Consider the following 26,738-nt stretch of genomic DNA (forward strand, 5'->3'; position numbering starts at 1 on the left):
GCTGGCATAAGCCTAGCAAGTTATCTGTCTCTACCTGAACTGCATGGATCTCCACTGGGCATTATTACCAGGTGTTTCTACTTGCAAGCTAAAAACTATCATTAGCTTGGGTGATGAGGATAACCGACTGAACAGAATGAATGTGATGCTTTAATCAGATACCACACTTAGAGTCAGTAAACAGTTTCCCCAAAGGAACAGTTGGAAAACACATCAGATGACTTAAGTCAAAAGATTTTACACATCAGTTCTTAATGAGAAGTAATAAATATCAACCTTCCAAATAGAAGAGATTGAAACACAAGAAAGTACTCAGTCAACATTCTAACTTAGAGAATCAAGACTTAGGTTGAAAAAATCTCCGAAACAGACTTTCAACTGATTCTTGTTGAAGGAGGAAAACTGTCTTCATCCTCTTTCAGTCGGTCAGTCAGTTCAGTCGCTCAGTCATGTCCGACTCTTTGCTGAACCCTATATATCAATAGCACAAAAAAAGAATATTTTTTCTCTCAAACAGTTATAGACATGTATAAAATCAGAAAGTGATCTTTTCCTATCATGGTATATTAATCAGTGTCATAATTTTTGAAAACTGATTAGAAAGCTGTGAATTAAAAAGAGAAACTTTGAAACATGAAAAGTCTAATTTGACTACTGCTAAGGCGCTTCTGTCGTTTCTGACACCGTGCAACCCCATAGACGGCAGCCAACCAGGTCCCTGGGATTCTCCAGGAAAGAACACTGGAATGGGCAGTGTATGAAAGTGAAAAGTGAAAGTGAAGTCGTTCAGTCGTGTTCAACTCCTAGCGACCTCATGGACTGCAGCCTACCAGGCTCCTCCATCTATGGGATTTTCCAGGCAAAAGTACTGGAGTGGGGTGCCATTGCCTTCTCCGATGAATGGGATTACTGCCTTATAAAAGAGGCTCTAGAGAGATCTCTAGGGTGTTCTGCAATGTGAAGATAGGACAAGTCTGCATCCCAGAAGACAACATTCACCAGACCATGCTGGTACCCTGATCTCAGACTTCCAGCCTCTAGAACTGTGAGAAATAAATTTCTCATATCTGTAAGTTACCCAGTCTGTGGTATTTTACTGTAGCAGCACAAATGTATGAAGATGTATCTGTTAAATAGAATTAGAAGCTCCTTAATGTTTATGACATTTGATTTCAGCTATGCATTAATGGATAAACAGGAATTGGATGTACAGATAATTTTTTTTAACAAAAAAAGAAGAAAAAAAGGAAGTCTGGTAAAACAAAAAGCTTGGACAAAAGCAGATGTGGGAAAGACTAAGATATGTTGGAATACTGACTTAAGTTTTTCAGTTTCTGAGAGTGAAACATGTATTAGTGGTGAAAGTATTTCATCATAATAACAACAGTTAACCCTTTTGAGCATATTTTAGGAATTTAACACTGTATTATATGCTTCAGATTTACTCATTTATTGTATGCTCACAATATTTCTAAGAATCAAGTGTTAATATTATTTACATTTTATAGATAAGAAAATGTTTATTTAAGATTTAAGTAAATTGCTTAGGATCACAAAGCTACTAAGTAAAAAGAACTAGCTTCAAACTCACATAGGCCTTGTAGTAGACGAGAAAGTAGGTTGAGGAAACACTGCACAGGTCATTCAATGTCAAGATGATAAACTTACTTTTAAATTGGGGTGCATTTGGGAAATGACACATGGAATACAATATGGATAAGCAGAATATATTAGGATAGATGTAATTCCCATTTAACTTTCTAAACTTTTTACTTTTAAAGTGGTGTAACATAACTCATATCAGATGGGAAGGTAGTTTGTAAAAGTCTTGTTTTACATTGCCTTGGTGTAGTATTGTGGAGTGAGGTTGGAAAGGCATTAGGTAAAAAGAAAAGGCATTTCTGTATCCTTTTAGATTGATATAGTACAGAAAGAAAAAATGATTGTGTGTGCCAACATTCCTATTGGAAGCAGTGTCCAATGGAGAGACTTAAGGCCTTAAGAATCCTCAGAGGTTTAGGAGCACACTAGATTTCACACATGCTAAACTATCATTTGATTCGATGAAAATGCTTTATTTGTTGTATTTTTAATTTTTATTTTATAAAGAAAGGTATTTATGTTTTTAATTATAAGGACAGTAACCCAAGATTATTCCTAAAAAAAAAAATCTTGCAGACACAGGTACAATAGCTGGATTCCTGAACAGAGAAATGCTCTTCTAATTTCTCAGGAAATAGGTCATAAGAGCCTAAAATGGTTGGTATTTTGTTCTAAGGAGAGACAGTTCGGTGTGATAAAGTAGAAGTTTTTAATTGTAGTGACTGTTTTATGTAAATAATAGGATGTGGAAGGATGGATGTGAAAGGAGGATGTGGAGATTTGCAATTTGGGTTACAGGGTAAAACTGGGGGAAAAAAAAGTAGAGTCAGTTTTAAGAAATGATAATGAGTTTGGTGTTGGCATGTTAGGCCAGTTCTGTATTGTGCAATCCTGTCTTCGACATTGCCAAAACTCACTCAGGTAAACTACCAATCAAGCTGAATTATAGACTAAAACAATATAAACTTTTTGTTGTTTGGATATTATTAGTGAAATACCTATCCTCCATGCAGAGGATATTTCAATCTGAAGATGATTGAGAAGCAATGGAATATGTTGTTTTATAGGAATAAGGATCATTTTCCAAAAAAATAATTAAAGCCAATAACATACCAGGCATTAAAAAAAAGAGTTTCTCATTTTGCAAATTAGTAGTTCTCACAATATCCCTGTTTCTTAATAAAGAGCCGATCTATCAGACCAAGGAAGTCTCCTATTACCTGAAGACCTTCCCTGGTACAATTCACAATATATTTAAAGATACTTTACTGAATTTTTTAAATTTAAGAATGATAGTATATTTTAATGAATAAAATAATGTTAAATAATACATTATTCTTTTTAATCAGGAAAATCAAATACATTTAATTATACTGAATTTAATTAAAGTATAAATATAATTAAATTGAAAGGTGATTTTGGTAAATCTCAAAGAACAATTCATTCAAATTTTAGGTTATTGAATTAATATTAAAATTAGCAGAAAATCCAGGGATGGTTAATTCACATTAGTCACTGAGGAGTGGCCTATGGGAACTTCTGATTCTCCTAGTCACCTTTCTAACTGTTGCAAACAGAAATTTCTATGGCTATAAAAATACATTTCTTCCAACTCAGACTTGTCCCTCTAAGATATAAACCAGTAATGATTGAGTTCAACAAGTAAAATATATTGGCTTATTTCAAAATGGCTTTAAAATATTTCCAGTTTGAAAACAAGGGTCCTTAAAAAATTCACTTCTGTCTCTTAAAAAGAAAATACTCTCTCAGTATTCATATATTTAATTATATATTTAACAAAGATTTATTGAGCATAACTCCTTTCTGTCAGGCACTTGTCTAACTGCTAGAGATACGGCAGTTAACAAAACTAATAAAATCTTTTTTGTGGAATTTACATTTTAGTGGAGGAAAAAGTCAGTAAGCAAGCAAATACTATTTAGTATTTTTTGGCAGCATTAAATTCTACAAGGAAATGTAAAGCATTGGTAGTAATATGGATGCAAGCTGTTCTTTCGAGAGAGTAGTCCAATTCAGAATATATTTAAAAGTTTAAAATAAAGAGTCTGAGAGAAAGAATGGAGTCAAGGGTGACTACAGTGTTTTGATTTGGACAACTGAGTGAAAAGGGTCACATTTACCAAGATGGTCATCATTGGAGAAAACATTGTTAGTGCAGAGCATCAAAAGCTTGGGAGACATGGAATTTGATATTTCCATTAAATATCCAAATGGACTTATTACGTTGGATCTCAGTATGTAAGTGAGTTTGGTGTTTAACAAGTAGACCTAACATGTAGGGCTGGAGACAAAAACCTGCAAGTCTCAGTCTCTAGATGTTTGATAAAACCATGGAAAAGGATGTGTTTTTAAAGTCCTGATACAGCATGAAAGCCTTAAGAAATCAATAGAAGAAGAGAACTTGTCCAAAGCACTGAACACAAAGTCATGCAAAACATACTGGCAAAATGAGGAATATGCAGCAAATTGAACCAAGCAAAAAAATGCACAGTAAGGTATTAATAATAAGAGAACCCCAAGAATATACTCTTTAAAAAGGAAAGTATTCAAGGAGGAGACAAGATCAGTTCTGTGCCAAGGACTGATAACTGAATAATCATGCAACTGGAGGGCACTGGTAACTTTGGCAATTGAGGTGTAAGTAAGTGATAAGAATGTAAGGCTCACTGAGGACAGAGGAGGCAATAGACAACACACTTTTTGCATAATGGGAAAAGAAAAATGGAGTGGTAGTTGGAGAGGAGTACAGTTATTAAAGAAGTTATTTCGCAGCCTCTTTACAAGATCCTTGTATACTGATGGGAGTGATCCAAGAGAAAAGAGAATATTGATGATTCAAGGAATAAAGAAGCAACTGTCTGAGTCTAACTCATACAGTTGAGAAAAGGTGGTAGGGAGGCAGAATTGCAGACTGGCCTTGGGAACAAAGTCAGTTTGTTCTTCCATTCAAATAAGAGAAAAAGTGAATAGCTCTAGATTCAGACAGATTGGTAGATTTAGGAGAGTTCAGGGTGAAAAAGAAAATTCTTTTTTGACTGTTTCTTTTTCCTCAGGGGAATATGAAAGATTATCATCTTCGAGTTAGGAGGAAGGAGGTAGATATATGAAAATTCATTATCTAGAGGTAAAAGAGGGAAAGGTCATTTACTCTATTTCACTGTTTCTGACAAGGCTGCCAACGGGTATAACTACATAAAATGTATTTATTAAGATTACAATTTTCTACTTTGCTATTACAAAGACAGATGGGTTTTCAGTACTCAATGGTGATTACATACCAAGCTTCTAGATACTTTGCCAGATATATTCCTTGTAATTTGATGGTATGTTGTTCTAAAACTCTAAAGTCTGTTCAGATATAAATTATCTAATAACTTGGCAAGTATTGTCTTTCACACAAAGCAAAAATGGAGGCTATGTGAGTCCTAGCACTAAGAAGAAATGCTCACACACATTTAAAAATGCATTCAATACAAAGGATTTTCTCTTCTCAGGACTAAAATGCCTCTAAGCAGCTTAAGTAGGGAGAATATGCAGAATATGAGTTATCAAAGTCAAGAGCAGATATGAACTCTGGGGAGCAGTGCTCAAGAGACATTCTCTAACTGCCGTTATTATTCAGTACATTGTTGGCTGCAACTGTTGCAGGGGAAATGCCTTGAAGGCTCTCTGAAAAAAAGTTTTTCTGATTAATTAGAAAAATAAATCAAAAAAATTTTTTTCATTAGGTTTTAACCTTTGGCTTTCTGAGAGTTTCAATAACTCTATACTCTACATTCCTTAAACAAAGCAATAGAAAAAACTTATATATCCATGCCTAACCTTTTTTTTAAAAATATTTTTTGATGTGAACTATTTTTTAAAGTCTTTTTTGAATTTGTTACAATATTGCTACTGCTGTTTATGTTCTGGCTTTGTGGCAGGGAGGCATGTGGTATCTTAGTTGCCAGATCAGGGCCTGAACCTGCAACCCCTGTATTGGAAGGTGAAGTCTTAACCATTGGATCACCAGAGAAGTCTGTCCATGTCTAATCTTAAAATTAAACCATCTGTAATTTCTATGAATTCAAATGTTGCTCATTTCTTTTTATTTTTCATTTTGTTGGTCCAATTTTAAGACAAAGAAAGGGACTTAACTGTAGAACATTACATGATCTATCACATATTCTATATTAGGGAATTCAATAATAGTTTAATAGCTAGTCTACAAAAATTAAATGCAGTGACAGAAATTTGCAGTTATATATTGTGCCATTTGTGAAAACAAAATTTATTGATTATCATATCTAAAGCCCACAAATGTCGTTATATAATTCTTGATATCCAAACAAAGACATTCGCAGTTATATTGCAGCTAAGATGTTAAGTGGTAAGAAAAATGGAAGATATGCATTTTTTCTGTATCAGATATACTTTTTAGTCATGGGTAAATCAAAGGTGTCATGACACATGAAAAACATGGCAGGTAAGATTGTTATCAATCTTGCAATTCTGTTGCTGGAAAAAAGGTTTAAGGTATCAAGAAAAGTGTTATACTGTGAAACTGATGTTCTCCAGCTGAGAAAAAAAAGTAAAATTTTAAAATTAACAAAAATATAGAACATAGAATATTCATGAGGAGTTTTATACCTCAATACTGGAAAGCTCATTAACAGTTGTGTGCGTAGAAAAAAAGAAAAAGAAAAGAAAAGTGATGCTGAACTTAAGCTACCCTTTGAATCTCTTCCAGTCTTTTGACTTTCCTTTTACTGATCCTCAATATTCTAGTACCCTTATTCTGCTTCCTGAATGTTTAGGAACTTGCTTAAAACATCTGACAAACTTTTACCCAGCACATACTCTGTTCCAGGCACCGTTATTTCTCTGTCACTTACAGGCTCCTCGGTCCACGGAAATTTCCAGGCAAGAGTACTGGAGTGGGTTGCCATTTCCTTCTCCAGGGGGTCTTCCCAACCTAGGGGTCGAACCCAGGTCTCCTGCACTGAAGGCAGACGCTTTACTGTCTGAGCCACCAGGGAAGCCCTGAAGCTTACCATGCTGCTGCTAAGTTGCTGCTAAGTCGCTTCAGTCGTGTCCAACTCTGTGCGACCCCACTGACAGCAGCCCACCACACTCCACCATCCCTGGGATTCTCCAGGCAAGAATACTGGAGTGGGTTGCCATTTCCTTCTCCAATAGAAGCTTACCATAGAGTACATCATTTTCTCCATGCATATGTGACTTAGCAAAAAACAACAAATCTTGATTTCTTTGCTCTTGGTCTACAGGGCTTTCTCCTAGCTCAGAATTACTCATATATGTTCATGTCTCCAAGTATCATTCACAATTATGCCTCAATGAAATGACAAACTGTGCAGGAACTATCCCTTTGGGCTATCTAAAATTAGTAAGAATGCTAAATAGTAAATCTTCACATTGTCAAGACATAATCACATATCATTCTGCAGGGAACTACTCTTAGCTAGATGGTAGACTGAAACAGGTCTGACCCAGTAGCTTCATAAACTACCAAGATTACAAAGACTTAATATTACCCTTCCTAGGACTATTTAGAATTTACCATGGGTAGTTATTTAAAAAAAATGCAATTATGCTTTACTAACTGAATTTCAATCACCACAAGTGACTGATGAGACTATGTTACAATGAACAGAGTTTCTTCCATTTCCTTTTTTTTTTTTTTAATTCCTGGGCTCTACCCTTTCTATACAAGTACCAGCCAATTCCCCCTACAAGTAGATCCAGTCTTGACAGAAAATCATGGATGATTCTTCCACATTCCAAAAGGAAAATTTAAACTATTTATTAGTAGAGGATAGTAGAAGTTAGAAGCAGGAGCCATAGGAAGATATATTTTATATCTCTATTTTTTCAACTGCAGCAAAGTAAGAAAGTGCTATGGAAACAATTTCTAACATTATTTGGAGGTGTACTACTATGGATTATCAGTTCAGTTCAGTCACTCAGTCGTGTCTAACTCTTTGCGACCATATGGACTGAAGCACGCAGGTCTCCCTGTCCATCACCAACTCCTGGAGTTTACTCAAACTCATGTCTATTAAGTTGGTGATGTCATCCAATCATCTCATCCTCTGTCTTCCCCTTCTCCTCCTGCCTGAAGGAGGAGAAGTCTTTCCCAGCATCAGGGTCTTTTCAAATAAGTCAATTCTTCATATCAGGTGACCAAAGTATTAGAGTTTCAGCTTCATCATCAGTCCTTCTAATGAATATTCAGGACTGGTATCCCTTAGGATTGACTGGTTGGACCTCCTTGAGTTTAAAGGACTCTCAGAAGTCTTCTCCGACAACACAGTTCAAAAGCATCAATTCTTTGGTGCTCAGCTTTCTTTATAGTCCAACTCTCACATCCATACATGACTACTGGAAAAACCATAGCTTGGACTAGATGGACCTTGGTTGGCAAACTAATGTCTCTGTGTTTTAATATACTGTCTAGGTTGGTCATAACTTTCCTTCCAAGGAGTAAGCACCTTTTAATTTCATGGCTGCAGTCACCATCTGCTGTGATGAAGTATTTTCTTAAGTGACTGCAAAAATCAGGGGGGCCCACATTTAACACATAATTCTACAACAAAATCAGCCAAAGTTGAAAGTTAAATTTTAAAAAAGAAAACAGAATAAACAAAGAAAAATATTTCATGTTCAGAGTAGATGTCATTGTTAGAATTGACTTCAAAAAATATGCAGGATGTCTTACTGGATACCTATAGATGCCTGACAGTTACTAGTTTTTAATGTTTGTCCCATTCTAAAGTTACGAACAATTCATTATGACATTCACATTCTAGCATGCCTCTTCCTACTTAGTAATATCAAGTATGCATAGTCAAAGTTTATTTTTTTTTTAACATAGATTGCAGACTTTCTTCCAATTGGAAATTGCCTATTTTGATACCAAACAGATACTTGGACTGGGTTACCTTTGAAGTTTCTCTCAACTTTGAAACACTTGATTCTATATTGCAGCAATCAGGTCAATCTTACTAAGTGTAGAAAAGGTTTTGTCTGTACTGCATGGATTATCAGCTATGAAAAGTCCTCCTGCCTCATATTAATCTTTTCTTCCATCTGCCACACAGACTAAAATGCCCTCTCCAATTAGAAGCACTTCTTAAAAGGGATCCTGAATTTTACTTGGATTTGGTCATTATATTACAAAAGAGGAACAATCAATTAACTTAATTTTCTTAGACGGAACAAGATGGCAGAGGAATAGGATGGCGAGACCACTCTCTCCTCCACAAATTCATCAAAAGAACATTTGAACGCAGAGTAAAGTCCACAAAACAACTTCTGAATGTGGCGGAGGAAATCAGGCACCCAGAAAAGCAGCCCATTGTCTTCGAAAGGAGGTAGGAAAAAACATAAAAGATAAAAAGCGAGACAAAAGAAGTAAGGACGGAGCTCCGTCCCGGGAAGGGAGGCTTTAAAAAGAGAGAAGTTTCCAAACACCAGGAAACACTCTCACTGGCGAATCTGTGGCGAGCCTTGGAAGATCAGAGGGCCACATAACCCTCTTTTTTTTTTAAGATTTTTTTAAAACTCACAGACTACCCGCCAAACGGTAACTCCCAGCGGAGAAGCAGCGCAGATGCCTGCATACGCCATTAGCAAGCGGGGGCTGGGCAGGGAGGAGCCGGCTGAACTGCTTAGAGAGAGGACTGGGCTTGAATGCCGGGAGAACAATTTGAGAGAACTGGGGAGAGCAAAGCAGACTGTGGGATAGCTTCCCCACGAAAAGGCGGAAAGCTCTAACCTAAGATTCGGCCAGCCCCGCTCACAGAATAAAGGACTGAGCAGAGTGAGCTGGCTGCGGTCGGCCCATCCCCCATCCCCCACGGAGACAGGCAGGGAGCGCAGCCAGAGCCGGAGCGGGCAACCGCAGCCCCAGAAAAGCATCTGATACAAACTGCACACAGGCTTGTGCTAATCAGGACTTCTTGGGCTCGGGCCGGTCGATATCCCCCTGAGAAGGTGCGCCGGTTGTACACCCAGAAAACTGAGTGGCGGGGACTGGGGAGGCGATAAGTCACAGAGACAGTGCTCGCCAAACACCTGGTCCCCTGAACTGCTCGGACTGGGAAAGGCACAAAACGCAGGCCCAACCAAGTCTGCGCCTTTGTCGAGTACCTAAGAACCTGAACTTGAGCCGCTCAGACCTGGGAAGTGCATACAACCCGGCGCCGGCCTCGGACAGTTCCCGGCAGAGCAACCTAGAGCCTGTGCAGTGTAGACTAGGACAGCACACGTGCTGTGAGCGGGGGCAAACCCAGTGTGGCCGAGTCGCTGCGAGCACTCCCCACAGACGCCAGAGATATTTGTCTGCAGCGTTCCTCCCTTCCCAGATCAGGACTGAACAACTGAGCCTTAAAAAGTGTCCACCCACCCCCTAGTATCAGGGCGGAAATTAGACACTGAAGAGACCAGCAAATAGAAGCTAAAACAGAGGGAACCACCTTGGAAATGACAGATAGAGACGTCTAAAGGCTACTCCAAGAATAAGACCAAAAACCAGAGGCAAGAGGCTTAAGCCCGAATCCTGAGAACACCAGAGAACTCCTGACTCCAGGGAACATTAATTGATAGGAGCTCATCATACAGCTCCATACCTACACTAAAACCAAGCACCACCCAAGGGTCAACAAGTTCCAGAGCAAGACATACCACGCAAATTCTCCAGTAACACAGGAAACTAGCCCTGAGCTTCAATATACAGGCTGCCCAAAGTCACTCCAAACCCACTGACATCTCATAACTCATTACTGGACACTTCATTGCACTCCAGAGAGAACAAATCCAGCTCCACCCACCAGAACACTGACACAAGCTTCCGTAACCAGGGAACCTTGACAAGTCACCTGTCCAACCCCACACACAACGAGGAAACTACATAATAAAGAGAACTCCACAAACGGCCAGAAGAGGGAAAGGCCACCCCAAGCAAAGCATTATAAGCAAAATGAAGAGGCAGAGAAATACCCAGCAAGTAAAGGAACAAGATAAATGCCCATCAACACAACCAAAAAGGAAGATATAGGGAATCTACCTGATAAAGAATTTCGAATTTTGATGGTGAAAATGATTCAAAATCTTGAAAGCAAAATGGAGTTACAGATAAATAACCTGGAGAAAAAGATTGAGAAGATGGAAGAAAGGTTTAATAAGGACTTAGAGGAAATAAAAAAGAGTCAATATACAATGAATAATGCAATAGATGAGATCAGAAACACTCTGGAAGGAACAAACAGTAGAATAACAGAGGCAGAAGACAGGATAAGCGAGCTAGAAGATAGAATTGTAGAAATAAATGAAACAGAGAGGAAAAAAGAAAAACAAATTAAAAGAAATGAGAACAATATTAGAGACCTCTGGGACAATGTTAAACGCTCCAACATTCGAATCATAGGAATCCCAGAAGAAGAAGACAAAAAGAAAGAACATGAAAGAATACCTGAGGAGTTAATAGTTGAAAACTTCCCTAAAATAGGGAAAGAAATAATCACCCAAGTCCAAGAAACCCAGAGAGTCCCCAACAGGATAAACCCAAGGCGAAATACTCCAAGACACATATTAATCAAATTAACAAAGATCAAACACAAAGAACAAATATTAAAAGCAGCAAGGGAAAAACAGCAAATAACACACAAGGGGATTCCCATAAGGATAACAGCTGATCTTTCAACAGAAACTCTTCAGGCCAGGAGGGAATAGCAAGACATACTTAAAGTGAAGAAAGAAAATAACCTACAGCCCAGACTACTGTACCCAGCAAGGATCTCATTCAAATATGAAGGAGAAATCAAAAGCTTTACAGACAAGCAAAAGCTGAGAGAATTCAGCATTACCAAACCAGCTCTCCAACAAATGCTAAAGGATCTTTTCTAGACAGGAAACACAGAAAGGGTGTATAAACTCGAACCCAAAGCAATAAAGAAAATGGCTATGGGATCATACTTATCAATAATTACCTTAAACGTAAATGGGTTGAATGCCCCACCAAAAGACAAAGGCTGGCTGATTGGATACAAAAACAAGACCCCCATATATGCTGTCTGCAAGAGACCCACCTCAAAATGAGGGACACACACAGACTGAAAGTGAAGGGCTGGAAAAAGATATTCCATGCAAATAGAGACCAAAAGAAAGCAGGAGTAGCAATACTCATATCAGATAAAATAGACTTTAAAACAAAGGCTGTGAAAAGAGACAAAGAAGGAAACTACATAATGATCAAAGGATCAATCCAAAATGAAGATATAACAATTATAAATATTTATGCACCCAACATAGGAGCACCGCAATATGTAAGACAATTACTAACAAGTATGAAAGGGGAAATTAACAACAATGCAATAATAGTGGGAGATTGTAATACCCCACTTACATCTATGGATAGATCAACTAAACAGAAAATTAACAAGGAAACACAAACTTTAAATGATACAATAGACCAGTTAGACCTAATAGATCTCTATAGGACATTTCACCCCAAAACAATGAATTTCACCTTTTTCTCAAGCGCACACGGAACCTTTTCCAGGATAGATCACATCCTGGGCCATAAATCTAGCCTTGGTAAATTCAAAAAAGTTGAAATCATTCCATGCATCTTTTCTGACCACAATGCAGTAAGATTAGATCTCAATTACAAGAGAAAAACTATTAAAAATGCCAACATATGGAGGCTGAACAACACGCTGCTGAATAATGAACAAATCATAGAAGAAATCAAAATAGAAATCAAAATATGCATAGAAATGAATGAAAATGAAAACACAACAACCCCAAACCTCTGGGACACTGTAAAAGCAGTGCTAAGGGGGAAGTTCATAGCAATACAGGCACACCTCAAGAAACAAGAAAAAAGTCAACTAAATAACCTAACTCTACATCTAAAGCAACTAGAAAAGGAAGAAATGAAGAACCCCAGAGTCAGTAGAAGGAAAGAAATTGTAAAAATTAGGGCAGAGATAAATGCAAAAGAAACAAAAGAGACCATAGCAAAAATCAACAAAGCCAAAAGCTGGTTCTTTGAGAAGGTAAATAAAATTGACAAACCACTAGCCAGACTTATCAAGAAACAAAGGGAGAAGAACCAAATCAATAAAATTAGAAATGAAAATGGAGAGATCACAACTGACAACACAGAAATACAAAGGATTATTAGAGAATACTATCAGCAATTATATGGCAATAAAATGAATAACCTGGAAGAAATGGACAAATTCTTAGAAAAGTACAACTTTCCAAAACTGAACCAGGAAGAAATAGAAAATCTGAACAGACCCATCACAAGCATGGAACTAGAGGCTGTAATCAGGAATCTTCCAGCAAACAAAAGCCCAGGTCCAGACGGCTTCACAGCCGAATTCTACCAAAAATTTAGAGAAGAGCTAACACCTATTCTACTCAAACTCTTCCAGAAAATTGCTGAGGAAGGGAAACTTACAAACTCATTCTATGAGGCCACCATCACCCTAATCCCAAAACCTGGTAAAGACCCCACAAAAAAAGAAAACTACAGGCCAATATCACTGATGAACATAGATGCAAAAATCCTTAACAAAATTCTAGCAATCAGAATCCAACAACATTTTAAGAAGATCATACATCATGACCAAGTGGGCTTTATCCCAGGAATGCAAGGATTCTTCAATATCCACAAATCAATCAACGTAATACACCACATTAACAAACTGAAAAATAAAAATCATATGATTATCTCAATAGAAGCAGAGAAAGCCTTTGACAAAATTCAACATCCATTTATGATAAAAACCCTCCAGAAAGTGGGAATAGAAGGGACATACCTCAACATAATAAAAGCTATATATGACAAACCCACAGCAAACATTATCCTCAATGGTGAAAAACTGAAAGCATTTCCCCTAAAGTCAGGAACAAGACAAGGGTGCCCACTCTCACCACTATTATTCAACATAGTTCTGGAAGTTTTGGCCACAGCAATCAGAGCAGAAAAAGACATAAAAGGAATACAAATTGGAAAAGAAGAAGTAAAACTTTCACTGTTCGCTGATGACATGATCCTCTACACAGAAAACCCTAGAGACTTTACCAGAAAACTACTAGAGCTAATCAATGATTACAGTAACGTTGCAGGATATAAAATCAACACACAGAAATCCCTTGCATTCCTATACACTAATAATGAGAAAATAGAGAAATTAAGGAAACTATTCCATTCACTGTTGCAACGAAAAGAATTAAATACTTAGGAATATATCTACCTAAGGAAACAAAAGACTTGTTCATAGAAAACTATAAAACACTACTGAAAGCAATCAAAGAGGACACTAATAGATGGAGAAATATACCATGCTCATGGATTGGAAGAATAAATATTGTAAAAATGAGTATACTACCCAAAGTAATTTATACATTCAATGCGATCCCTATCAAGCTACCAAGGATATTTTTCACAGAACTAGAACAAATAATCTCACAATTTGTATGGAAATACAAAAAACCTCAAATAGCCAAAGCAATCTTGAGGAAGAAAAATGGAACTGGGGGAATTAACCTGCCGGACTTCAGGCTCTACTACAAAGCCACAGTCATCAAGACGGTATGGTACTGGCATAAGACAGAAATATAGATCAATGGAACAAAATAGAAAGCCCAGAGATAAATCCACGCACCTATGGACACCTCATCTTTGACAAAGGAGGCAAGAATATAAAATGGAGAAAAGACAGTCTCTTTAACAAGTAGTGCTGGGAAAACTGGTCAGCCACTTGTAAAAGAATGAAACTAGAACACTTCCTAACACCATACACCAAAATAAACTCAAAATGGATTAGAGAGCTAAATGTAAGACCAGAAACTATAAAACTCCTAGAGGAGAACGTAGGCAAAACACTCTCCGACATAAATCACAGCCGCATCATCCATGACACACCTCCCAGAATATTGGAAATAAAAGCAAAAATAAACAAATGGGACCTAATTAAAATCAAAAGCTTCTGCACAGCAAAGGAAACTATAAGCAAGGTGAAAAGACAGCCTTCAGAATGGGAGAAAATAATAGCAAATGAAGCAACTGATAAAGGATTAATCTCCCAAATATACAAGCAGCTCCTGCAGCTCAATTCCAGAAAAATAAACGACCCAATCAAAAAATGGGCCAAAGAACTAAACAGACATTTCTCCAAAGAAGACATACAGATGGCTAACAAACACATGAAAAAATGCTCAACATCCCTCATAATCAGAGAGATGCAAATCAAAACCACCTTGAGATACCATTTCACACCTGTCAGAATGGCTGCTATCCAAAAGTCTACATGCAATAAATGCTGGAGAGTATGTGGAGAGAAAGGAACCCTCTTACACTGTTGGTGGGAATGCAAACTAGTACAGCCACTATGGAGAACAGTGTGGAGATTCCTCAAAAAACTGGAAATAGAACTGCCATATGATCCAGCAATCGCACTCCTGGGCATACACACCGAGGAAACCAGAATTGAAAGAGACACATGTACTCCAATGTTCATTGCAGCACTGTTTATAGTAGCCAGGACATGGAAGCAACCTAGATGTCCATCTGCAGACGAATGGATAAGAAAGCTTTGATACATATACACAATGGAGTATTATTCAGCCATTAAAAAGAATACATTTGAATCAGTTCTAATGAGGTGGATGAGACTGGAGCCTATTATACAGAGTGAAGTAAGCCAGAAAGAAAAACACCAATAGAGCATACTAACGCATATATATGGAATTTAGAAAGATGCAAATGATAACCCTGTATACGAGACAGCAAAAGAGACACAGATGTATAGATCAGTCTTTGGGACTCTATGGGAGAGGGTGAGGGTGGGATGATTTGGGAGAATGGCATTGAAACACGTATGTTGTCATATGTGAAACGAATCACTAGTTCAGGGTCAATGCATGTTATAGGATGCTCGGGGCTGGCATGCGGGGATGACCCAGAGGGAGGATAGAGGGAGGAGGGAGGTGGGAGGGGGGTTCAGGAGGGGGAACTTATGTAAACCCGGGGCAAATTCATGTCAATGTATGGCAAAACCAACCAATATAATATTGTAAAATAATTTGCCTCCAATAAAAAATTAATTAATTACAAAATAAATAAATAAATGCAATGGAGTGAAACATAAAAAAAAAAACTGAAATAAAATAAAATCCTGGGGGAAAAAAAAAACAATTTTCTTTATTACTATCAAATATTACATTGAAAATAATGTTCCACTGGCAAGCTTTGGGGGTGACTTGTTGGGGAGCGATTGTGATTTTATTATGTTAGTTCACCACCTTAATAGCAGCTTCCCAACCCACTGACTCTACCACTCTGCCTTCACGTAAAGGGCTACTTATCCTCAGACCTTTTGCTTTCCCTTCTATTATCTAGTAAGACCTTTGCAGAATTTTCCTTTTGTGTGCAATTCTAGCTGCCTACTATAGTGTTTGGGTTTGATTTTTTTTATTAATTAATTTATTTTAATTGGAGGTGAATTACTTTACTATATTTAGTGGTTTTTGCCATACATTGACATGAATCAACCATGGGTGTACGTGTGTCCCCCATTCTGAACCCCACTCCCACTTCCCTCCCCATCCCGTCCCTCAGGGTTGTCCCAGTGCACTGGCTTTGAGTGCTCTGTTTCAAAGGCATGGTGATCTATTTCACATATGGTAATATACATGTTTCAATGCTATTCTCTCAAATCATCCCACCCTTGCCTTTCTTTTTAATTATACAAATGCATTGTTTAAATATCCATGTGACCTTTAGAAATAGTCAGTATATGTTATAGACTTGTACTCATTTACTATATTACTCATTCTTCCCCAATTACAAACCACAGGAACATTCCCATGAAAACTGTGTATTGTTCTAATTATATACTCCAATATTATCATCAAGCCAACCACCTAGGAGTGAAGGCATTTATATATTCCATAATAGATTGTAAAGTCATCAAATCTCTTTGATGCAGTATTAATATCATGTGCCAGCCCTCTTTGGTTACATTTCTTTTTGTCAGAAACCTGTCCATGTAAAAGAAAGTCCTTCTTTGAATAGGGTTTATTACACAACATTCTCCCTGTGTATTCACAGCAATATTGTGTAGATCAATAAATGAAAAAGCCTTCTACTTCTTTCGTCTGTCAATATATTAAATCAGAACTCTCAGTGGTGGAAAAAAAGAATAACATATAAATTGACCTATTTTTTTCTGGAGGATTACACCCGAAAATAAATAGGGCCTCATAAACCAAGTCAACAATTGAAAGAAATAAACTAAGAAATAAAAGAGTTCCTTTCTTGGTAATTTTCTGTACAAATATATTTTGTAAATCATTAAACATACTATCTCAGAGAAATAATTTAAATTGTAACATGCAGTTATGGTGTAAAGGGAAGCAGCAATGGTTTTCAGAGCAAATCCAATGCTTTAATCAATTTACTTTCAGGAAAGGGAACCCAGTCCCATGTCTAATTTCCCAGTTGCTAATAAAAGGGAGTAGGGGGACATTGATTAATTTATCAAGACATCATAATTTGAAAATGTATGAAATGAAACCTAATTTGGGGGAAGTTAGAAGATGCCAGATGGAATATCATGTATAATATTTTCATATATTGTCTCCAAGCTAATTCATTTCATGAACACACACACACACACACACAAAACAGTGTTATCCTATCATCACCAGAATACCTCATTAGCAAACCAATAATACTTAGGGTTTACTTAGATTGAACACCATGTAGAAAAGGTAGGCTTTAAACGCATATAAAAGATAAAGGGAAGGCAGTTTTGAAACATGAAATGAAAACACTTAAGAGGACACCACTTGTTTTAGTAATCTTAATTAGAAAGAACAATTAATTATTTTTCCTTTCTTCCTTCCTCTCTTCTTTCCATAAATACACACTGAATACTTACATGTTCCAGGCAATTTTCAGAACTGAGTAAGTAACAGCAAACAAAATTGACAATTTCTGTACTCTCATAATGCTTATATTGTTCTGGGTAAACCCAATGATTAACAAGTACATAAATAAGTTCATTTCAAATGGTAGTGCTATAAAGAAAATAAAACTGAAAAGTCATACTGTTTTAGAATAGGTATGAATAAATAAGTACAGTTGGGAAATAAGATAGTGTTGGAGAGAGTACACACCCTTAAATAGAATGGTCAGAGGTCATTCTGAGTGTTGACATTTTAGCTAAGACTTGAATGATAAGAATGTGACTATCTTAGGGAAAAGCATTTTAGGCAGTTCAGTTCAGTCGCTCAGTAGTGTCCGACTCTTTGCGACCCCATGAACCGCAGCATGCCAGGCCTGCCTATCCATCACCAACTCCCGGAGTCCTCCCAAACCCATGTCCACTGAGTCGGTGATGCCATCCAACCATCTCATCCTCCAAATCCTTGTCCTCCTGCCCTCAATCTTTCCCAACATCAGGGTCTTTTCAAATGAGTCAGCACTTCGCATTGTAGGCAGATCAAACAGCAAACGAAAAGTCCTCAAGGAAAGAGAGAATGGATGAAGGAGAAGGAAATCAGGCTGTCTGGTGTGTGATAAAAGAAGTAGCAGGAGAGGAGATATAAATTAAATGGTACCAGATCATTAGCCTTTAGTTGTCCTGTGAGAAGTTGGGTTTTATTCTCAACATAAGTGGAATTATTGGGTGATTTTAAGCAAAATAATGGTGTGGTCTGGTTTATATTTAGCAGATAACTTTATTATGTGATACATGAATTTTAGAGGGAAGCAGTAAACCACAGAAACCATTTAGGAATCTATCATATAGTCCAGGAGAGAGAGGGGTAATTCAAGTCAATTAACCCATTTCCTTTGAACAGGTTTTTTTGCTCATTATAAACTTCCTGTAATGCAAGGAGGTTTGTAGTGATCAGTGACAACTGAAAGAACTGCTCTGAATCTGTAAGTATGGATCAGTGAATTAAAATGAAAGAAAAATCTATTTCTTCAAAGTCATATTGCTTTATGACATTTCTAATGAAAAGGAACTACAAACAGGGAATGAATTCTGGAAGGAAAATATATATATATATATAACTTACCATTTTTGGCTTTGCAGGATCTATTGTCTGGCTGCATTATGTAGCCTTCCACACAACTGCAAGCATAGGATCCATGCGTATTTATGCAGGACTGGCTGCATGTCCCATAAATAGCACATTCATCTTGATCTAAAAGGAAAATTGGCATCATTTCTAAGGAGATTTTATTGTTGGGTACTTTTTTCCCCCAAAGAATTTTTTTTTTCCCCAAACTTTGGAAATAGGCTATTTTTTTTAAGAAAGAGCCAACTACAACATATCTTTTCAAAACCACAGAATCTGAACATAAAATTCATTATTATTTTAAGAGTTACAGACAAGATCAAGCTTAAAATAAAGTCATTTACTTTAAAGGAGAATTTATTTGCAGTTTTGATGGCCAGGCTAAAAGTCCTTGGCTATTTGTGTAAAACGTTACATGCATTCTGATGAATATTTGCTCAAGAGTTCTAGTGTTTATAAATCTGGCTTTTTCAGTATTTTAACAAAGAACTAGTCTGGAAACACAATTTTCAATGAACACATTAAATTAAAGTTCTGGGCCAAGATATGTAAACCACCTTCACTAAATCAAAAGGAGGAAACTTAAATATTCATCAAAAAGAAAAAATTTATCTTATTTTTTATTTTAATATCTATGGCCCTCCTCCTATTTCTTCACTCCTTCCACTCCTGATACTTTTTTCCTCCAGCACTTGTCCAAACCTCTATAAGTACCAGGTACCTAATGATTGTTCACCAACCAGACAAATTAAAAAAAAAAAAAAAATCTGTCAGTTAATAATTTAGACAAATGTGTATTCAGTCTGTCTTGTGTACCAAGCACTATACTAATCCCTTAAGAAACTAAATCTGATAAAACATGGTTTAAACCTCTAGGTGAAACAAGTCTAGTGAAATAAGAATCTCATGTCTATGCATTTCCTTATAATAAAGGCATTCTAGTCATGATAGAAACAGAGAGAGGTAAATGAACCTGCTTGGAATTGAAGGGAGGATGTTAAGTGAAGTCTTCATACTGAGCTGAGATTAAAGGATGATTTAGATTTCCTCAGACTAAATAAAAATGGATCAGATGGAAAGAGGTATTGCAGTTAAACAAAGCAGCATGTGAAAAAACATTGGGATGACACAGTAGGGATTTCAAACAAGTATAAGTAGTCAAGTGGAATAAGGGTAAATATAGGGAAATAGTAAGAGGTACTATTGGGAAAACAGTCTGGGGATGAGATAATGAAGTTATTTGCATGCTAAAGTGCTATAACAGTATAGGCATTGGGGAAACATTAATTATAGGAGTTTTATGATCTACCTTGTATTGTAAAACTAAATAAAGTCATATGAAAAGTGGATTAATGACTGTAGAGAAAGAATCCTGGAAAATTACCTATGTGCTAATTTCATAAGACAAATTGTGTTTAGAAGTCATAATATTTTGAACTATAGTGGCAGTAACAATGGAGAAGAGGGAATAGACTCAAATGTTTTAAGAAATAAAAAAGACAACATGTGAAGACTAGATTGTATATGTTGGAAGTGAATAATGGTTTAGTTGATAAGAAATATAGATTTGATATCCCCCTTAGGGGATACCATGGTTTCTCTGGTTGCTCAGAGTAAAAAATCCACCTGCCAGTGTAGGAGACTCAGGTCCAATCCCTGGGTGGGGAAGATCCCCTGGAAATGGCAACTCACTCCAGTATTCTTTTTTTTTTTTTTGTATGCACCCGTTCATAGCAGCTTTATTCGTAATAGCCAAAAAAGTGAAAACACCAAAACAAAATCCATACAATAAAAAATTATTCAATAACAACAAAAGAATGAATGACATGCTGCTATCTGCTACAACAAAAATGGACCAAAAAACACTACTGAACATCTTATTCAGAGAATTTCATGGACAGAGGAGCCTGGCAGGTTACTGTCCATGGGGTCACAAAGAGACAGACATAAATGAGCATGTACTCACACACTTTAGAGGATATCATGGGAGGAAATACTAAATTTGATTTGGATGTGTTTAATTTGAGATGTCTGCAGAGCATCCTTGAGTATATGTTAATAAGTAGTTGGAAATATGGGACTAGTAATAATACAAGGTGAGATTGGTCTTGTAGTTTCAGAGAATCAATAGCATATGGATAATAGATTTTTTAAAATAGCAGAGACTTGATCCCACAAAGAGAAAGGGTAAGTCAGAAAACAGGTATAGAAAAATCCTGCAGGATACCAATATTAAAAAGGCAGGCAAGAAAGAGAAATCCATGAACCTCCTCTGAAGAGTGTTAAGTGGATTAAACTGCTTGGGTATAATAAGAATATATGTTTGGTCTTTGTTCTCAGTTTCTGGCAAAGTTTCTAACCCTTGTAATTTTCTGAGTTATACAAAGTAGCTTTTGTTAATTATAATGAGGCCTTTTGAAATACTCTCAAATCTAAACTAATGAGGTAACTCAGGGTGGGACCATTAGATAATCTCAGAATGGGACTGGTCATCAGAAAGACCAAACAAGTGATCAGAGGATAGAACTCTCAATCCCATCCTCTGACACCAAGCAAAGAAAGGAGTTTACTAAGGAAAAGCCAAAAAATTCCTGAGTAGTCAAGGAACATTTAAATTGAGAAACTAAGCCTGATGTACATTATAAAGCAATGAGCCTCTAGGATAAGAATACCTCTGGAGATCTGCATTTTAGTTCCAAAGTATTTTACTAAAAAGAGGTGCTCTTCCCGACCCAGGGATCAAACCCAGGTCTCCTGCATTACAGGCAGACGCTTTAACCTCTGAGCCACCAGGGAAGCCCAAAAAGAGGTGCAGACTTAAGTAAATCACTTAATTTTTCTGGGTCTCACTTTTCTCATTTTGTCACAAGGATTTTAAAAATATTCTCTGAAGATTTTTCTATTTTTAAGATTCTGTTTTTAAGGTAAAAGTTAAAATATTAAAGCAGAGGTTTAAAATAATGAGCAAAACACCAATTTCTTTGGAAAATATTCTGTTTATAAGTGTTGCTGACAATCTAGATATTCCTCAGTTTTATACATAGATTCTATATCCCATGTTTTCCTTATATAGATTTTATATACCATATAAGTTTTTATATTGTGGATACACACACATGCACACATACTTAAATATATAAATATAATAGAGTTCTATAGAATGGAGAAATAACCTAAATAGTTCAATATGACTGGGTAGAGTCATTTTGTGAACTAAACATTTAGTGTACAACGTTCATAAAGGTAAAAATTAAAACATTAAAAATATAAATATTTTATGTTAATTATTATTCAGTTCAGTTACTCAGTCGTGTCTGACTCTTTGCAATCCCATGGACTGTAGCACTCCAGGCTTCCCTGTCCATCACTAACTCCCAGAGCTTGCTCAAACTCACGTCCGTCGAGTCGGTGATGCTATCCAACCATCTCATCCTCCATTCTCCCCTTCTCCTGATTTCAGTCTTTCCCAGCATCAGAGTCTTTTCTAATGAGTCAGTTCTTCATATCAGATGGCCAAAGTATTGAAGCTTCAGCTTCAGCATCAGTCCTTCCAATGAATATTCAGGACTGATTTCCTTATTTCATTATTATTGCTATTGGTCAACTATCAGTCACCGGTGTTACTAATACAAAAGTTGAAAGAACATTACAAGACTATTATTAACTTAAATTTGTTAATAACAGATTACTACACTGTAACTATATAACAGGTATAAAATATTGAGAAGGTTAAAATAATTAAATTCAAAGTTTTAGTGACTAAAACATACCCCATGTTGATATGTCTAATGTTTGACATTACTGCAATATGAATGGAAATTTATATGATTGTATGAGGAATCTAAAATATGACACAAATGAACTTATCTAGAAAAGTGAAACACACTCACACACATAAAGAATAGATTTGTGGTTGCTAAGGGAGAGGGGCAGAGGGAAACAGATGGACTGGGTGTTTGGGGTTGGTAGATGCAAAGTATTACCCTTAGAATGGATAAACAAAAAGGCCCTGGTGTATAGCATAGGGAATTATGTTCAAGAACCTGTGATAAACCATAATGGAAAAGAATATATAAAATAATCTATATATGTGTATAACTGAGTCACTTTGCTGTATAGCAGAAATTTGTACAATATTGTTAATCAACTATACCTCAAATTTAAAAAATAGAAAACTGACTTTGTAAAGGTTTATCTAATGTTTATATATGTGGTTTTGAGGGAAGAGCCAACTTTTAACTCTCAAAAAACAAACAAAAATGTGAACATAAATACTATGTGGAATACATGTTAAGTGTGCAAAGATATTTTATTAAATTTCTGTTAACTAAGCGACAGAGAATGAGATGGCTGGATGACATCACCGACTCGATGGACATGAGTTTGAGTGAACTCCGGGAGTTGGTGATGGACAGGGAGGCCTGGCATGCTGTGGTTCATGGGGTCACAAAGAGTCGGATACGACTGAGCGACTGAACTGAAGCCTCTGTTAAAATAAAACTGAATAGAGTAACATGTCATAGTTACCTTTACAACTTCTTCCATCTTCTTTTATTTCAAATCCATCCTCACAGTAGCACACTGTACTGTTTCTGACCATGGCACATCTATGCTGACAATTCAACTGCTGGCAATTGGGCAACAGTTCTGTGTAGGAAAAACAAAGATATTATGTCTTTGTAACTATGCACACATGTATACTATTTAAATTTAAATGTTAATATTTATGTAGTTCATACTGTAATAATAAAGCTTTGATAGATTTTGTACAAAGTTTCTGTACTGGTTTACAAAACAAACTATATTGATTCCCCCTAAAATATTCCGGGTTGCATTTGTTTGAAGTACTGTCAATAAAATTTCAGATCAATCTGTTCAGTCTTTCACTTTCCCCCTTATTACACATGTTCAAAGTCACAAATCCTTTCAAATTCTGGTAAATTAAATTATTTCAAGAGGAAAAATGTCAACTCAGTGGTTGATTTCACCATTTATGCCTTTCCTATCTGACATATCCATTGATTTTCTATCTTTTGTGGCCTTGTTTTGATTTAGTAATCCATGTATAACCTGCAGAGCAATCAATGTGAGTATATTCCATTTCAATAATTTATCTTTAATTAGTGGCAAAATATTAAACACTGGACATAATATATTTCATTTTATATCTAAACCTTTTCAGAACAAATACATCATTGAAACCAAAGTTAACAAAACCGTAGAGCAAATTATGATTCAATATGAGAAATGTATGAAACAGAGATGAACTGACAGGCATGTTCATTGCACAAATAATTTCTAACATCAATAAGTTTGCTAAACTAGAAAAAGTATATGGAGAAAATATATAACTGACTGTGGTGTCTGAAAATAGGAATATTAAAGGATTGTGGCAATTTCTTTTTTTTTTCCCCAAAAGGGAGATAAATAAAGTTTTTAAAGTTAAATGATTCAAAATAAATATCTGCCACAGATTTAGGTGGTGTTTCAAAAATATTATAAATTTTGATAAAAATACATGAAAACCCCATGTGTAAAAGAATAGCTAGAATTTCAAACCTGAAAATTTGCTATTTTACTAAAAATTATCTATAGTATTATCTTAGCCCCATTGCTTTTCAACTTTTATACAACTATTTTATGCAGCATCACTTCTTAAAAATTTAAAGCTCCTTAACAGTCACCTGCAAATGGTGATCTTTTTTCCTATTTTCTTGAGAAAATCAAAGCTATCAACAGAAAAGTTCCAAAGATTTATGCTACACATTGTCTTTCTTGCTTTTCAAATCTGGTTCAACTCATAATTAAAGCCTCAACCACAATTTCTGTGCACAAATCCCTGCCCCTATCACTTATCAGTTCAGTTTTTCTCAACTTTCTCTCATAATCATTTTTAAAAATTTATGTTAAATCAAACTAAAGTCTCCATTTCTTTTTGTCAATTAAATTTCACTGGAACATAATCATAGTCAATTGTTTACACATTGCCTATGGCTGCTTTTACAAACAGAGCTCAACCAGTTGCCTTAGTTGAGTCGTTGGTCTCCCAAATCTAAAATATTAATATTTGCTATATCCATTTACAGAATGTTTTCTGACCTTTGTATTAACTCATTTTCAGCATCAAACATAATTTTATTAAAAAAAAAAGCTTGATCTCCCTTCCTCTATTAGTCACTGTTGCCCAATTTCTCTGTTCCACTTTAAAATAAAACTTTACAAAATAATCCATACTCACTGCTTCTCCTTCCTCTTCGTTTCAGTCTTAAGCCTACTCCATCAAGCTTTTATCTCCATTGCTCTAGAGACTGCTCATACATAAGTCTCCGATGACCTTGATGTTGATAAATACAATGTCCTTTTCTCAATCCTCAACTGACTTGACCTATAAGCAGCACTTCACACTGGTAACTACTCCTTCCTGATACACAGTAATCACTTTGTTTCCAGGGATCCTGGTTTTCCTATTTCACAGCCTCTTTTTTACAGTTCCACATTTTCCTCTCAACTTCTTAAGGCTGAAGTGCTCCAGAGTAGAAACCTGGTTCTTTTTCTCTTGCCGAATGAAGAGGAACTATAAAGCCTCTTGATGAAAGTGAAAGAGGAGAGTGAAAAGGTTGGCTTAAAGCTCAACATTCAGAAAACGAAGATCATGGCATCTGGTCCCATCACTTCATGGGAAATAGATGGAGAAACAGTGGAAACAGTGTCAGATTTTATTTTTTGGGGCCTCAAAATCACTGCGGATGCTGATTGCAGCCATGAAATTAAAAGACGCTTACTCCTTTGAAGGAAAGTTATGACCAACCTAGATAGCATATTAAAAAGCAGAGACATTACTTTGCCAACCAAGGTCCATCTAGTCAAGGCTATGGTATTTCCAGTGGTCATGTATGGATGTGAGAGTTGGGCTGTGAAGAAAGCTGATCACTGAAGAATTCATCCTTTTGAACTGTGGTGTTGGAGAAGACCCTTGAGAGTCCCTTGGACTGCAAGGAGATCCAACCAGTCCATTCTAAAGGAGATCAGTCCTTGGTGTTCATTGGAAGACTGATGCTAAAGCTGAAACTCCAATAATTTGGCCACCTCAGGTGACGAGTTGACTCACTTGAAAAGACTCTGATGCTGGGAGGGATTGGGGGCGGGAAGAGACGGTGACGACACAGAATGAGATGGGTGGATGGCATCACCGACTCGATGGACATGAGTTTGAGTGAACTCCGGCAGTTGGTGATGGACACGGAGGCCTGGCGTGCTGTGATTCACGGGGTCACAAAGAGTCAGACACGACTGAGCGACTGAACTGAACTGAACAATATGCTACTAGTAAATTCATAAATTATCATAGCTTCCCCTTTAACTGGAACATACTCCAATCCTATAACTTGAAAATTTTAACTTGTGCCCTCTTTAACTTCTGATTTTCACTGCTATGATTACATTGGAGACTTCAAATCTATTCACCTTTGAGATGAAAGTAAAAGTGAAAGTCACTCAGTTGTGTCCAACTCTTTGTGACTTCACAGTCCATGGAATTCTCCAGGCCAGAATACTGGAGTGGGTATCCCTTCCTTTCTCCAGGAGATCTTCCCAACTCAGGGATCAAACTCAGGTCTCCCGCACTGCAGGAGGATTCTTTACCAGCTGAACCACACGGGAAGCTGGTATTCCTTTGAGACACCTGGAACAATTTCTCCTTCCTTTATATAAATTAAACCAATATATGAATCAATTACATCTGATTTGTAGGTTGGAAATTGGGGTCAATGCTAATTATATGCAAACATTAACATTTACATAATGTGCAAAGACCAGTCATTTGGTCTGCAAAATGTTATTAATAAAAATACAGACTGAATGCATTGTGCTTAGCTACTCAGTTGTGTCCAACTCTTTGTGACCACATGGAGAGTACCCTGCCAGCTCCTCTGTCTATGGAGATTTTCCAGGCAAGAATACTGAAAGGGTAGTCATTCCTTTCTCCATGGGATCTTCCCATCTCAGTG

General features: G+C 36.6%; 1 protein-coding gene across 1 annotated transcript in view; it reads right to left on the reverse strand.

Moving 5' to 3' along the window:
- The window catches only part of LRP1B (LDL receptor related protein 1B), a 2,241,805-nt gene that overhangs the window by 1,224,008 nt on the left and 991,059 nt on the right, over window positions 1-26,738 (reverse strand). The window contains exons 4-5 of the mRNA XM_088842364.1: window positions 23,260-23,379; window positions 18,730-18,858 (exon numbers count right to left, since the gene is read on the reverse strand). Of these exons, the coding sequence (XP_088698490.1) occupies window positions 18,730-18,858; window positions 23,260-23,379 (249 nt within the window). The remainder of the gene's footprint in view (window positions 1-18,729; window positions 18,859-23,259; window positions 23,380-26,738) is intronic.

The sequence above is a fragment of the Moschus berezovskii genome, chromosome 2 (assembly GCF_049115385.1).
Source record: "Moschus berezovskii isolate FMDL1 chromosome 2, NW_MosBer_1.0, whole genome shotgun sequence".
Lineage (NCBI taxonomy): Eukaryota > Metazoa > Chordata > Mammalia > Artiodactyla > Moschidae > Moschus > Moschus berezovskii.